This window comes from Anolis carolinensis, unplaced genomic scaffold (genome assembly GCF_035594765.1).
Source record: "Anolis carolinensis isolate JA03-04 unplaced genomic scaffold, rAnoCar3.1.pri scaffold_9, whole genome shotgun sequence".
In the NCBI taxonomy this organism is placed as follows: Eukaryota; Metazoa; Chordata; class Lepidosauria; order Squamata; family Dactyloidae; genus Anolis; species Anolis carolinensis.
In genome coordinates this window covers 4,483,720-4,496,598 of record NW_026943820.1, presented here as the reverse complement: position 1 = coordinate 4,496,598, position 12,879 = coordinate 4,483,720, and the positions used below count along the sequence as shown (strand labels likewise).

Sequence of the window (12,879 nt, the reverse complement as noted above, 5' to 3'; positions counted from 1 at the left end):
CGTAGTGCCAAGACTTTTTAGCCTTCTCTGCCCCAAGAAGGAATCTACCATGAAGAGTGAGGGCCCTTTTTAACTGGCTCCACTACGCTTAAGCGGCTGAGGGGGGAAAGGAAAGGGCCTGAGGCTGTTAGGAATTGTGGGAGTTGTAGTCCAAAACACCCGGAGGGCCTAAACTGTCAAACCCAGCTAAGCCCCACCCTTTCCAGAGTGACGCCGGCCAATCACAGCCTCGAGCTCCTCTTCCGGGCAGAAGCGCCGCCTTGTCATTGCCTCCGCGCGCCCGGCCTCCTCCGCTCCCATTGGTCCGCGCTTTGTCCCGTTCCTTTCCTTCGGTCCGGCCGGACGCCGCTCCCCAGAAGAAAGGTTCCGGCCTGAGCCATGGCCGCCTCGGCGGAGCCCGCGGTAAAGCCGCTCCAGGGAGCCATGAAGCTGGCCAAAGGAGCCCTGGAGCTAGACGCCGGGGATAAGCCCCGGGTAAGGAAATAGATAGAGGGAAGGGGAAATAAGGGGGGACACAGCACGTGTGAATGCGCCCCCTCCCGTGATAGGATGCGTGTTATGATCCCAGACTGCGTCATCCGTGTTCAGTCTTCGTCCTGTGTGTTTCCATATAAGTAATTTATGGCAATGTGTTTAAATTGGATGTTAAAACACATTAGCTTGAGTTGCGAGGAGAGGCAGGCAACAAAGAACATGTATTATTATTATTATTATTATTATTTATCTGGGTGTTTATTATTATTATTTATCTGGGTGTTTATTATTATTATTATTATTATTATTATTTGGGTGTTAATTATTATTTATCTGGGTCTTTATTATTATTATTATTATTATTTATCTGGGTCTTTATTATTATTATTTATCTGGCTGATTATTATTATTATTTATCTGGGTCTTTATCATTATTATTATTTATCTGAGTGCTTATTATTTATCAGGGTGCTTATTATTTATCTAGGTCTTTATTATTATTATTTAGCTGTGCATTTATTATTGTTATTACTATTATTTATCTGGGTGTTTATTGTTATTATTTATCTGGCTGATTATTATTATTTATCTGGGTCTTTATTGTTATTATTTATCTGGGTGTTTATTATTATTATTTATCTGGGTCTTTATTATTATTGCTACAGTAGAGTCTCACTTATCCAACATAAACGGGCCAGCAGAACGTTGGATAAGCCAATATGTTGGATAATAAGGAGAGATGAAGGAGAAGCCTATTAAACATCAAATTAGATTATGATTTTACAAATTAAGCACCAAAACATCATGTTATACAACAAATTTGACAGAAAAAGTAGTCCGATATGCAGTAATGCTACGTAGTAATTACTGTATTTATGAATTTAGCACCCAAAAATCACGATATATAGAAAACATTGACTACAAAAATGTTTTGGATAATCCAGAACGTTGGATAAGCAAATGTTGGATAAGTGAGATTCTATTGTATTTTTAACTGGTTGTTTACCTGTGTTGTACCCTGCCTTGAGTTGTGAGGAGAGATGGGTAACAAACTACATTTATTTTTACTTGATACACAACAAGATTAGTACACAGAAAACAAGATCACTATTCTGGCTGTTAGAATGATAGAATTCTAGAGTTGGAAGAGTTCTTGTGGGCCATCCCTGGCTTAGATTGGGTCTCCTTCTTCGCAGGAAGCCTACGTGGAATACCTCAAGAGCATCCACTACATCTCCCAGGCCTTGCTGGAAGAGGCCATGGCGGCCAAAGGTGAGTGGCGCTTCCTTCATTATCACAGTCTGTGGGAAAGGCGTCTTGGAGTCTCAGTGGACCACAAGCCAGGCATGAGCCAAGAATGTGTTGCAGCAGCTAAAAAAGCCAAGGTGATTCTAGCCACATCCATAGAAAGATAGTGTCCAGATCAAGGGAAGTCACAGATCTCAATAAATTCTGCTTTGGTCAGAGCTCATCTGGAATAATATTATGTCCAGCTCTGGGCAAAGCAATTCAAGAAGGAGGTGGCCAAGCTGGAAGATGTCCAGAATGGTAAAAAGATGTTGAAACTGTCTGAGGAACAGTTTAGGGAGCTGTTGATGTTTAGCTTGGAGAAGAGAAGGCTGAGAGGGAATATGAGAGCCATGTTTAGATTTTTGAAAATATGTCCCATTGAGGAGAAAGAAAGCTTGCTTTCTGCTGCTCCAGAGACTGGGACACAGTGGAGCCATGGATTCAAATAGCAGGAAAAGAGATTCCAATTAAACTTTATGAAGAACTTCCTGATGGTTAGATCTGTTAAACAGTGGAATACACTTCCCTGGAGTCCAGTGGAGTGTCCTGCTCTAGGGCTCTTAAGCAGAGGCTGGATGGCCATCTGTCGGGAGGGCTTGGATGGTGTCGTAGCAGAATGGGGTTGGACTGGATAGTCCTTGGGGGGTCTTCTCCAACTGTGTGGCTATATGATCCTATGGCATATTGTGTCCCAGCAATAATAACGCTATGTAACAAAATTTGAAAAATGTACTGTTCCTGGTTTGAATGTGTTATTTCTTCTTTAATTGTGCAGTCCTTATGTTGAAAATAGTTGTTCTACTCCAAAAACTTCATTTTTGTGGATGCCACGAACTATGTTGAATTGGTTGACACTCAGTGAGCTACCCATTGAAAAACTAGAGCTAAAGGCTTTAAAATTGTTTAGCCTCCACTTTTTCTCTCGCTTATCCCTCCCTTTCCATTCCCTTCCCCACTCCTCTCTTACCTTTTAATATTTCCCCACCATATATTTTCCCCATTTTTAAAGTACAGTAGAGTCTCACTTATCCAACATAAACGGGCCGGCAGAACGTTGAATAAGCGAATATGTTGGATAATAAGGAGAGATTAAGAAAGGTTATGATTTTACAAATTAAGCACCAAAACATCATGTTATACAACAAATTTGACAGAAAAAGTAGTTCATTACACATTAATGCTATGTAGTAATTACTGTATTTACGAATTTAGCACCAAAATATCACAATGCATTGAAAACATTGACTACAGAAATGTGTTGGATAATCCAAAATGTTGGATGAGCGAGTGTTGGATAAGTGAGACTCTACTGTATGTACAATACCCTAATAACCTTAATAAAATTGTGTTTTAAAAAAGAAAAACTGGAGCTAAAGATGCTGCAGGATGTCCCGCAAATGCAGCTTAATAAACTTTTCCCGTGTTTTTATAATAGAACCAATTAGGAGATGAGTTTTATATCCCAGGAACAAAAATTGTGTTAAATTGTGTAATAACATAATCATACATTTGTTTCTGTCTTGTTGGAATGTCCGGCTTGGGCAAAACTGCCAGGATTTCGCGCTTCATTATAGCCATAGTTCCTCTGACATCAAGTTTCTGGAATGTGGAAGGAGTTTCTGAGGAGGGCCATTGTTAGGTGGCCGATAAATTGGCAAAAAGGCGTTGCCGGGACAGAGGTTTCAGAGCAGCTCTGTTGAATAGACCTGGCATTTGAGAAAGGGACTTTGGACAGGGTAAAGTTTGCTTTGGTCTGTCCCAGAGCTTGGAAACGTTACCTGGTTGTGGTGCAATTCTGGAAGATGAAGTCCAGAAATTACTTTTACCCCTTGCTTTGTATTGTCCTCATTTGTTGCATCCTCTGTGGTCAATACATAAAACATTGCCACAGCCTCCTTATGGCATCACAAGAAGGCAGTCCCAACTTTCGGAGTTTGGTGCTTGCAAAATGTGACTCTTTTTGAATTCAAACATTATTGGATTTAGTTTGGAATGTGAAATTATAACAACAGCAGGGAGGTTGCTATCTGTTTGTTTGTTGACCTGTGTGATGACAACTCCATTATGTCCCAGCTGTTTGAGCTTCTTCTTGGAATACTGAACTTCCTAACATGCCTCCTCCATTTTCTAGTTCAGTGATGGCCAACCTATGACACGCGTGTCAGCACTGACACGCCTAGCCATTTTTGCTGACACGCTGCCGCATGTAGATTGATTAGATGACTATGTCTTTTGTGGCCAAATTTGGTGTGATTTGGTCCAGTGGTTTTGTTGTTTACTCCATGGGAATTATGCACATTACACACACACACACACACACACATATTCTATTATTATTGTAGTATATTATATTATTACTAATATATTATTATTATATTATTCATTATTCATGACTACATTGAAACTAGAATAGAGAGAAATCAGCATGGAAACTGCAAGAAGTACCATAGATTGTTGTACATGGAAATAATGGTAGTAAATAGTTTTTGATTTATTGAATACAGTTACATATTACAATTATATATTTTTGTTATTTAAACTATACATATTGCGAAATTATGGTTTTTTTCTCGAAGTGACACACCACCCAAGCCATGCTAGGTTTTTTGGTGAATTTTGACACACGAAGCGCAAAAGGTTGCTCATCATTGTTCTAGTTCAACCCTATTCATAGCACTATGTAACATTATTTATTCTTCCTGGGTTATAAATGTCGTTTCCTAATTGGTTCTATCATAAAAACATGGAAAAGGTTTGTTAAACTGCCAAAACTTTGCTTTTACGGGACATTCTGCAGCACATTTGGCTAAAGTTTTTCAATGAATATCTCAACCTAATTTGTAGAGCCACAAAAACAAAGTTTCTGTAGTGTAACAGCTACTTTCAAAATAAGTACCGCACAATTAAACAAGAAATAACACTTTCAAACCAGGAACAGAAAACTTTCACATTTTGTTACATAGTGTAATCAGACCTTTTTTTTCTTGTCTTGCCTTTCCCCCAAAAGCAAAAGTAAAGGCAGAATAAAAATAAACAATAGCAAGGAGGTTGCTACTTGTTTGTTTTCAGACACAATTTGTATTGTGTCTGGAAAGAGACTGGTAGAGTTGGCTTCAGTTTGCACCTGGACAGAGATATTATTACTATTATTATTATATTGTATGACACAGCAAACAAGATAGATATGCTGGATTTCATATCACAAAATCACAAGTCGAACACTTCCCAAGTGTCTAGGACTGTGTGATGTATTTTCAGATGATGCGTGCAGATCCCAGTAGGGTGGCCTTTTGCAGTTGGCAGATCGTAATTTTGTCAATGTCTATTGTTTCCAAATGCCGGCTGAGATCTTTTGGCACGGCACCCAGTGTGCCCATCACCACCGGGACCACCTGCATTGGTTTCTGCCATAGTCTTTGAAGTTCAATCTTGAGGTCCTGATAGCGGCTGAGTTTTTCCTGTTGTTTTTCGCCAATGCGACTGTCACCTAGGATGGCGACATCAATGATCCAAACCTTGTTCTTTTCCACAACTGTGATGTCTGGTGTGTTGTGTTCCAGAACTTTGTCAGTCTGGATTTGGAAGTCCCACAGTATCTTTGCGTGCTAATTTTCCAATACTTTTGCAGGTTTGTGATCCCACCAGTCCTTTGCTTCTGGGAGGTGGTACTTGAGGCATATTATTATTATTATTATTATTATTATTATTATTATTATTATTACTACCATGCTATCCTTGTCTTTCTCCCTTGTAGCTGATGGAAGCGATGTGACTCCTGATACTCCCAAGATGCTAAAAGTAGCAGAGCAATGCCTGGAAAGAGCCAAGAGCAGCGTCACCAAAATCGGTGAGCCTTGCTTGTTTACCAAGTGTTGTTATTTTGTCCTGTGAGGATGCAGTTCATTTCTGGCTAGAAATCACCCTTTAAGTGTTGCTGAAGCTGCATGTCCCAGCCGCTCAAGATAACCAGTAATGAAGAATGCTGGGAGTTGCAGCCTATGAGTATACACAGACTCCTCCATTGTGGTTGGATTGCATCTTCCATCATTCTCGGCGACGGTGGCTGAAGGGAGCTACACTCCAATCACATCTTCAACCCTCTCTGTCTTCCGGAAGCAGTTAAAAACATGGCTGTTCTGTTGCGCATTCAACTAGACAAGTCCATTATAACCTGTCCCATATCTACATTGTAAATTGCCCTGTCACTTTATAGTTTGATTTCCATTCCAGTTTTATCTTCCCTTCCTGTTTTGTCTGTTTGATGTGTGTTCTATTTTTGACATAGATACTCCATCCGTTTGATTGTCGCCCATACTGTTGTCCTATATTGGACTTTTAATGTCTTAGATGATTGTTTTAATATTTTTGCTTCAAGTATGTTTATTTAAATTATGATCTGTTTAATTAGTTTTTAATATGATGCTTGTTGTCTTAACTGTTGATTTTATGATGTTATGTGATTTGCTGGGCTTGGCCCCGTGTGAGCTGCTCCGAGTCCCCATTGGGGAGATGGAGGCGGCATACAAAAATAAAGTTATTATTATATTATTATTATCTAGAGGGACTCATGAATGTAGTCCCTGTTCTCTTTGTGTAGATTGGACCTAATTTTCTTTCTATCTACAAAATGAGTTGTGCTGCTGTTGTTGTTGCTGTTGTTGTTGTTGTTGTTGTTATTATAGTAGAGTCTCACTTATCCAACATAAATGGGCCGGCAGAATGTTGGATAAGCGAATATGTTGGCTAATAAGGAGGCATTCAGGAAAAGCCGATTAAACATCAAATTAGGTAATCGTTATACAAATTAAGCACCAAAACGTCATGTTATACAACAAATTTGACAGAAAAAGTAGTTCAATACGCAGTAATGTTATGTTGTAATTACTGTATTACTATTAGTGACACATAGTATGACACAGCAAACGAGATCTATATGCTGGTTTTCGTATCACAAAAGTCGTACACTTCCCAAGTGTTTAGGACTGTGTGATGTATTATTACTACCCTGTTTCCCCGAAAATAAGACAGTGTCTTATATTAATTTTTGCTCCCAAAGATGCGCTAGGTCTTATTTTCAGGGGATGTCTTATTTTTCCACAAAGATGAATTCACATTTATGGTTGAATTTTTAAAAATGAAAAATTATTATCTATTGTACAGTAGTTGTCATCACAAAACAGCATAACCAAGCAAACTGTGAATCCTATCAAGAATTTCTATATTATATTTTATTGCTATACTGTTTTTAAATTACTGTTTTAAATTTCTGTTCTTATGTAAATTTATGTTGTTGTTGGGCATGTAAGCTGCCCTGAGTCCCTTCTGGGAGATGGAGGTGGGATACAAGAATAAAGTTATTATTCTTTCTTGTTACTATCTTTATTTCCATGTACAACAATCTATGGTATGTACATTTACCAATCCTGCATGCTTCCAAACAAAAACTTTACTAGGTCTTACTTTCGGAGGAGGCCTTATATTTAGCAATTCAGTAAAACCTCTACTAGGTCTTATTTTCTGGGGATGACTTATTTTCAGGGAAACGGTATTATCATTATTTATATTTAGCTCTTTTTCTCTTAAGCAGTAAACAGTGGTAAAAGCAATACACTACGTTGCTCTCTTGTTGTGTGGAGTTGTTCCAGGACACATTTATATGTATATCTGACTCCCTTGGATTCAGGCCATTCAGTTGACCATCAGATAGGGTCAGCTGACCTGTTAATCTTTGACCCTGGGCAAATATTGTCCTGGAATTGAGCTGGCTGGTTCCTTCCTTTCTTTTTTGACCCAGTTCTTTGTTAGGAAAGGAAGGAAGGGAGGTCGGGTTGCCCTGCAAACACATTTGGGGACAAGTCCAAGAGGCAGAGCCAAGCTGCATTTTAGTCTCAAACAGCATAATATATTTATTTATTTATTTTATAGCGATCCTGAAGTCACCCCAAAGGGGACTCAGAGTGGCTTACAAGTTATATGTACATACAATATATTATATTATTCATATAGCACAATATAAGCATTATGTATTACTATATTCCACTATAACACTATATTGTAATATTATTAGTAATATTACATATAATACAAATATACTATTATTAATAGTGTATAATAATTATTATATTGTATTACATTATAATATTATTAATATTATATGCATATACAATATATTATATTATTAGTATAGCATAATATGATTATTAGGGTAAGGGTAAAGGTTTCCCCTGACATTAAGTCCAGTCGCGTCCGACTCTGGGGGTTGGTGCTCATCTCCATTTCTAAACCGAAGAGCCGGCGTTGTCCGTAGACACCTCCAAGGTCATGTGTCCGGCATGACGGCATGGAACGCCGTTACCTTCCCGCCAGAGCGGTACCTATTGATCTACTCACATTGGCATGTTTTGAATTGCTAGGTTGGCATAAGCTGGAGCTAACAGTGGGTGCTCACTCTGCTCCCCAAGTCTGAACCTGGAACCTTTCGGTCTGCAAGTTCAGCAGCTCAGTGCTTTAACACTGGTTATTATATATGATTATATTGTTATACTAGCTATGCCCGGCCACGCGTTGCTGTGGCGTTGTCTGGTGGTGTTGGTGAGAAATTGTTGAGGTAGTGGTGGTATTGAATGTCTGTTGTATGGTTGTCTTTATGTTTAGTATGCATTTGGTTGTTTGTGTACTGTGAAAGTGGTGAGGGTAGAGGGGGGTCTATGTCCCTGTGTAGTAGTGTATAGTATTTATACGTTGTCCATGTGTTGAGAATGCTTGGATTGTGTCCTGCTGCATAGTAGAAAGGGTTGGGCTGGATGGCCCTTAGGGGTCTCTGCAAACTCTTGTGCCTGTTCCCTGGGCTGAGTGCATTGCTAGGAGACCAAGTGGGCGGAGCTTAGCCCTCTAACTGGCAGCAATTGGATAAAAACAATTATTCCTCTCTATCTAATTAGGACTTTATTTTTCTTTTCTTTTTGTTGTATCAACCTAGAGCCATGGATGATGGGTTGTGTTGTCAAATTTCAAGGTTGGGAGGCCTGTAGTTTTGTTGTTTTATCCGCTGCCCTGATGCCATCACTCTTTTATATATATAGATTGGCAGGTTGAACTCCAGAATTGTCCACATGGGTAGTAGCTGAGATAGTGCTTTGAATGTACACAAACTTTGTTTCATCCACAAAAATTCTATACATTATGTATAGAATTACTTTTGGGGTTCTTGTGAACCATATTTCATGTTTAGACTTGAATATCTATCCCCAAGATATATGCAAACGGCAACTCTTTCAAGTGAAGCTGTGGCAGTTCAAGTGCTATTAAAGTGGTATAACTGTGGCGTGTGGATTCCCTCACTGCTTAGTTCTCTCCCCCTTTGTTCTGCAGGGAAAGGAAAGGCGAAGCTGGCGGCGGAGCGGATTTTGGGGCCGGCTCCCACCTCCCGGCACCGAAGGGTCTATTCGGACGAAGGCGGCAAGCTCTCGCCTTTCTTGCCTCCCGAAATGTTCCAAAAGCTGCAAATCACCGAAGTCCAGAGCGGCAAGAAGTGAGAAAGTGTTGTTGTAATCCCACTAGTCTATCATTTCATTATCCTACTAGTATGTCATTCTTTCAATTGGGAGAAAGACAGGGTAGAAATAAAGCTGATTAATATTATTCCCACGAACCTGTCATTTAATTAATGCCACCAATCTATCATCTTCAAAATATACTTTGATTTTTTGATGGGGCTCTTTAAATGTTAATGGGAAGTGGCATGCCATTCCGTTCCCATTTTGGGAAGATCTAGGACAGTATATCTCAATTTGGGGGTCGGGATCCCTGGGTGGGTTTCAGAGGGGTCGCCAAAGACCATGAGAAAACACATATTTCTTTTTTTTTCATTTCAGTATTTTCTGTTGCTCATGGGGGTTCTGTGTGCCAAGTTTGGTTCAATTCCATTGTTGGTGGAGTTCAAAATGCTCTTTGATTGTAGGTGAACTATAAATCCCAGCAACTACAACTCCCAAATATCAAGGCTCTATTTTCCCCAAACTCCACCAGTGTTCACATGTGGGCATATTGAGTATTCGTACCAAGTTTGGTCGAGATCCATCATTGTTTTGAATCCTCAGTTCTCTCTGGATGTAGGTGAACTACAACTCCCAAACTCAAGCTCAATGCCCACCAAACCCTTCCGGTATTTTCTGTTGATCATGGGAGTTCTGTGTGCCAAGTTTGGTGCAGATCCATTGTGGGCTGGGTTCAGAGTACTCTTTGAGCGTAGGTGAACTATAAATCCCAGCAACTACAACTCCCAAATGACAAAATCAATCCCCCTCTTAACCCCACCAGCATTCAAATTTGGGCACATCGGGTATTTGTGCCAAATTTGGCCCAGTGAATGAAAATACATCCCGCACATCAGATATGTATATTACAATTTATAACAGTTGCAAAATCACCGTCATGAAGTAGCAACTAAAATAATTTTATGGTTGTGGGTCGAGTCACCACAACATGAGGAATTGTATTAAGGGTTTGCGGCATTAGGAAGGTTGAGAACTAGGATAAAATTGTACAGATGTTTTGCAGGATTTATATTTCTCACCCTAAAGGAGCTATCCAAGGTACTGAATCTCAGGTTATTTACATTTGGACTAAAACTCAGGATGAATGCCTGGGATGCCCTGGCTGTTGTTGCTTCTGACCATGATAGTGTAGGGTAGGGTGGGGTGAAAATTGGGGGTGAAAGCCATGTAAATAAACCCCTTTTTCTTCTCTCACAGGGAGCTGACCCCGTTGGAAGAGGCTTCGCTGCAGAACCAGAAGCTGAGGGCCACCTACGAGGCCCGCCTGGCCAGGCTCAACCCCAGCCAAGCCATGCAGAAGACCTCTCTGGCAAGTGGGGTGTTTGGGAGGCGGGGGTTGTGGGAGTTGTAGTCTGGGAAAAGTAACTGAGTGGGAGTTTCCAGGGCTTTTCCTTGGTCCAGAGAGTGCGATGATGATGATGATGATGATGATTGATGATGGTGATGGTGATGATGATGGTGATGATGATGATTATTATACATAAAGCTGTCTAAACTATGTTTATACTATGGTCACCATTTTAATTTAACTATGTTTAATGTGCATAGTTTTGTACTTTTATTTTGATGTGGGTTTTTTTCTGTTTATTGTAATTACCCGGGCTTGGCCCCATGTAAGCCGCCCCGAATCTCTTCGGGGAGATGGAGGCGGGGTACAAAAATAAATGTTGTTATTATTATTACAGTAGAGTCTCACTTATCCAACATAAACGGGCTGGCAGAACGTTGGATAAGCAAATATGTTGGATAATAAGGAGGGGTTAAGAAAAAAGCCTATTAAACATAAAATTACATTATGATTTTACAAATTAAGCACCAAAACATCATGTTATACAACACATTTGACAGAAAAGGCAGTTCAATACACTGTAATGTTATGTAGTAATTACTGTATTTACGAATTATGATTTTACAAATTAAGCATCAAAACATTATGTTCTACAAGACATTGACAGAAAAAGCAGTTCAATACACAGTAATGTTATGTAGCACCAAAACATTCCAACATTTACTACAAAAACAATGACTACTAAAAGGCAGACTGCCTTGGATAATACAGAACATTGGATAAGGGAAGCTTGGATAAGTGAGACGCTTCTGTAATATTATGCTATACTAATAATACAATATATTGTATATACATATAATATTGATAATAATATTATAATGTAAAACAATATAATAATAATAGTAATAATACACTATTGTAATTGTAGTTTTATGTTACATGTCATATTGCTATTAATATTGCAGTATAGTGGTATAGTACAATATAGTAATAAATAATGCTTATATTGTGCTATACTAATAATAGAATATATTGTACTAGCTGTGCCCGGCCACGCGTTGCTGTGGCGAAGTCTGGTGGTATGAGAAATTAAGTATTGAGGAATTGGTGGTAGTTAAGGTATAGGGTAAAGGTTTTCCCCTGACATTAAGTCCATTATAAATAGGTTATATAGCTGTGTGGAAGGGCCTTGAGTCTACACTGCCATATAATCCAGTTCAAATCAGATAATCTGTATTTTATAGGCAGTGTGGAAGAGGCCTAAGTGAGGCCTAATTCTGCCTGTCCCCTGGGCTGAGTGGGTTGCTAGGAGACCAAGTGGGCGGAGCTTAGCCTTCTAACTGGCAGCAATTGGATAAAAACAATTATTCCTCTCCCTCTAATTAGGACTTAATTTTTCTTTTCATTTTGTTGTATCAACCTGGAGGCATGGATGAGGGGTTGTGTTGTCAAATTTCGAGGTTGGGGGGCCTTTAGTTTTGTTGTTTTGTCGGTCGCCGGGATTCCACCACTCTTTTATATATATAGATGTACATATAACTTGTAAGCCACCCTGAGTCCCCTTTGGGGTAAAAAGGGCGGGATAGAAATGTTGCTAATAAATAAATCAACAATAATAAACTTCGGCCCTCCAGAAGTTAGGAATGATGGGAGTTGAAGTCCAAAACACCTGGAGGGCTAAAGTTGGCCTATGCATGGTGTACGTTGACCCAGGAATTGACCTGTTGGACCCCTGTTTTTGGACCCTCCAAGAGCTTAGGGTCTTTGGGTTCTTCTGGAAGGGTTTCGAGATGGATTTGACATCTTTTACTTTCTTCCTCCTGTCTCTTCATTGGTTCTTCTCTCCCCGCAGACGCTTTCCCTGCAGCGGCAGATGATGGAGAACTTGGTCATCGCCAAAGCAAGGGAAGAGACAGTATCCTTTTTTGGGTTCATTTAGTAGAGAAGAGGGATTCTAGAACCATATATTTGGAAGGGACCCCGGGCAATGCCAGCCTGCTGGGATGTGTACAGAAAAGAGCAACCAAAATTATCAACGAAGGTCTGGAAGCTATGAATCTCTATAAGGAGCAGATGAGTCCTTTTGGGGAGATGGAGGTACAAAAATAAATTTATTATTATTATTATTGACACAACAGCATAGTATTGACATAGCAAACAAGATAGATATGCTGGATTTCGTATCACAAAATCACAAGTCAAACACTTCCTAAGTATTTAGGACTGTGTGATGTATTTTTGGATGATGCGCGCAGATCCCAGTAAGGTGGC

The 12,879-nt window shown here is 39.6% G+C and overlaps 1 protein-coding gene across 1 annotated transcript in view; it reads left to right on the top strand.

The window, feature by feature from the left end:
- Positions 1-96: 96 nt before the first annotated feature.
- Positions 97-12,879, top strand: part of vps9d1 (VPS9 domain containing 1) — a 33,543-nt gene continuing 20,760 nt past the window's right edge. The window contains exons 1-6 of the mRNA XM_062961855.1: positions 97-474; positions 1,671-1,746; positions 5,519-5,611; positions 9,136-9,295; positions 10,518-10,629; positions 12,461-12,523. Of these exons, the coding sequence (XP_062817925.1) occupies positions 379-474; positions 1,671-1,746; positions 5,519-5,611; positions 9,136-9,295; positions 10,518-10,629; positions 12,461-12,523 (600 nt within the window). The 5' untranslated portion in view covers positions 97-378. The remainder of the gene's footprint in view (positions 475-1,670; positions 1,747-5,518; positions 5,612-9,135; positions 9,296-10,517; positions 10,630-12,460; positions 12,524-12,879) is intronic.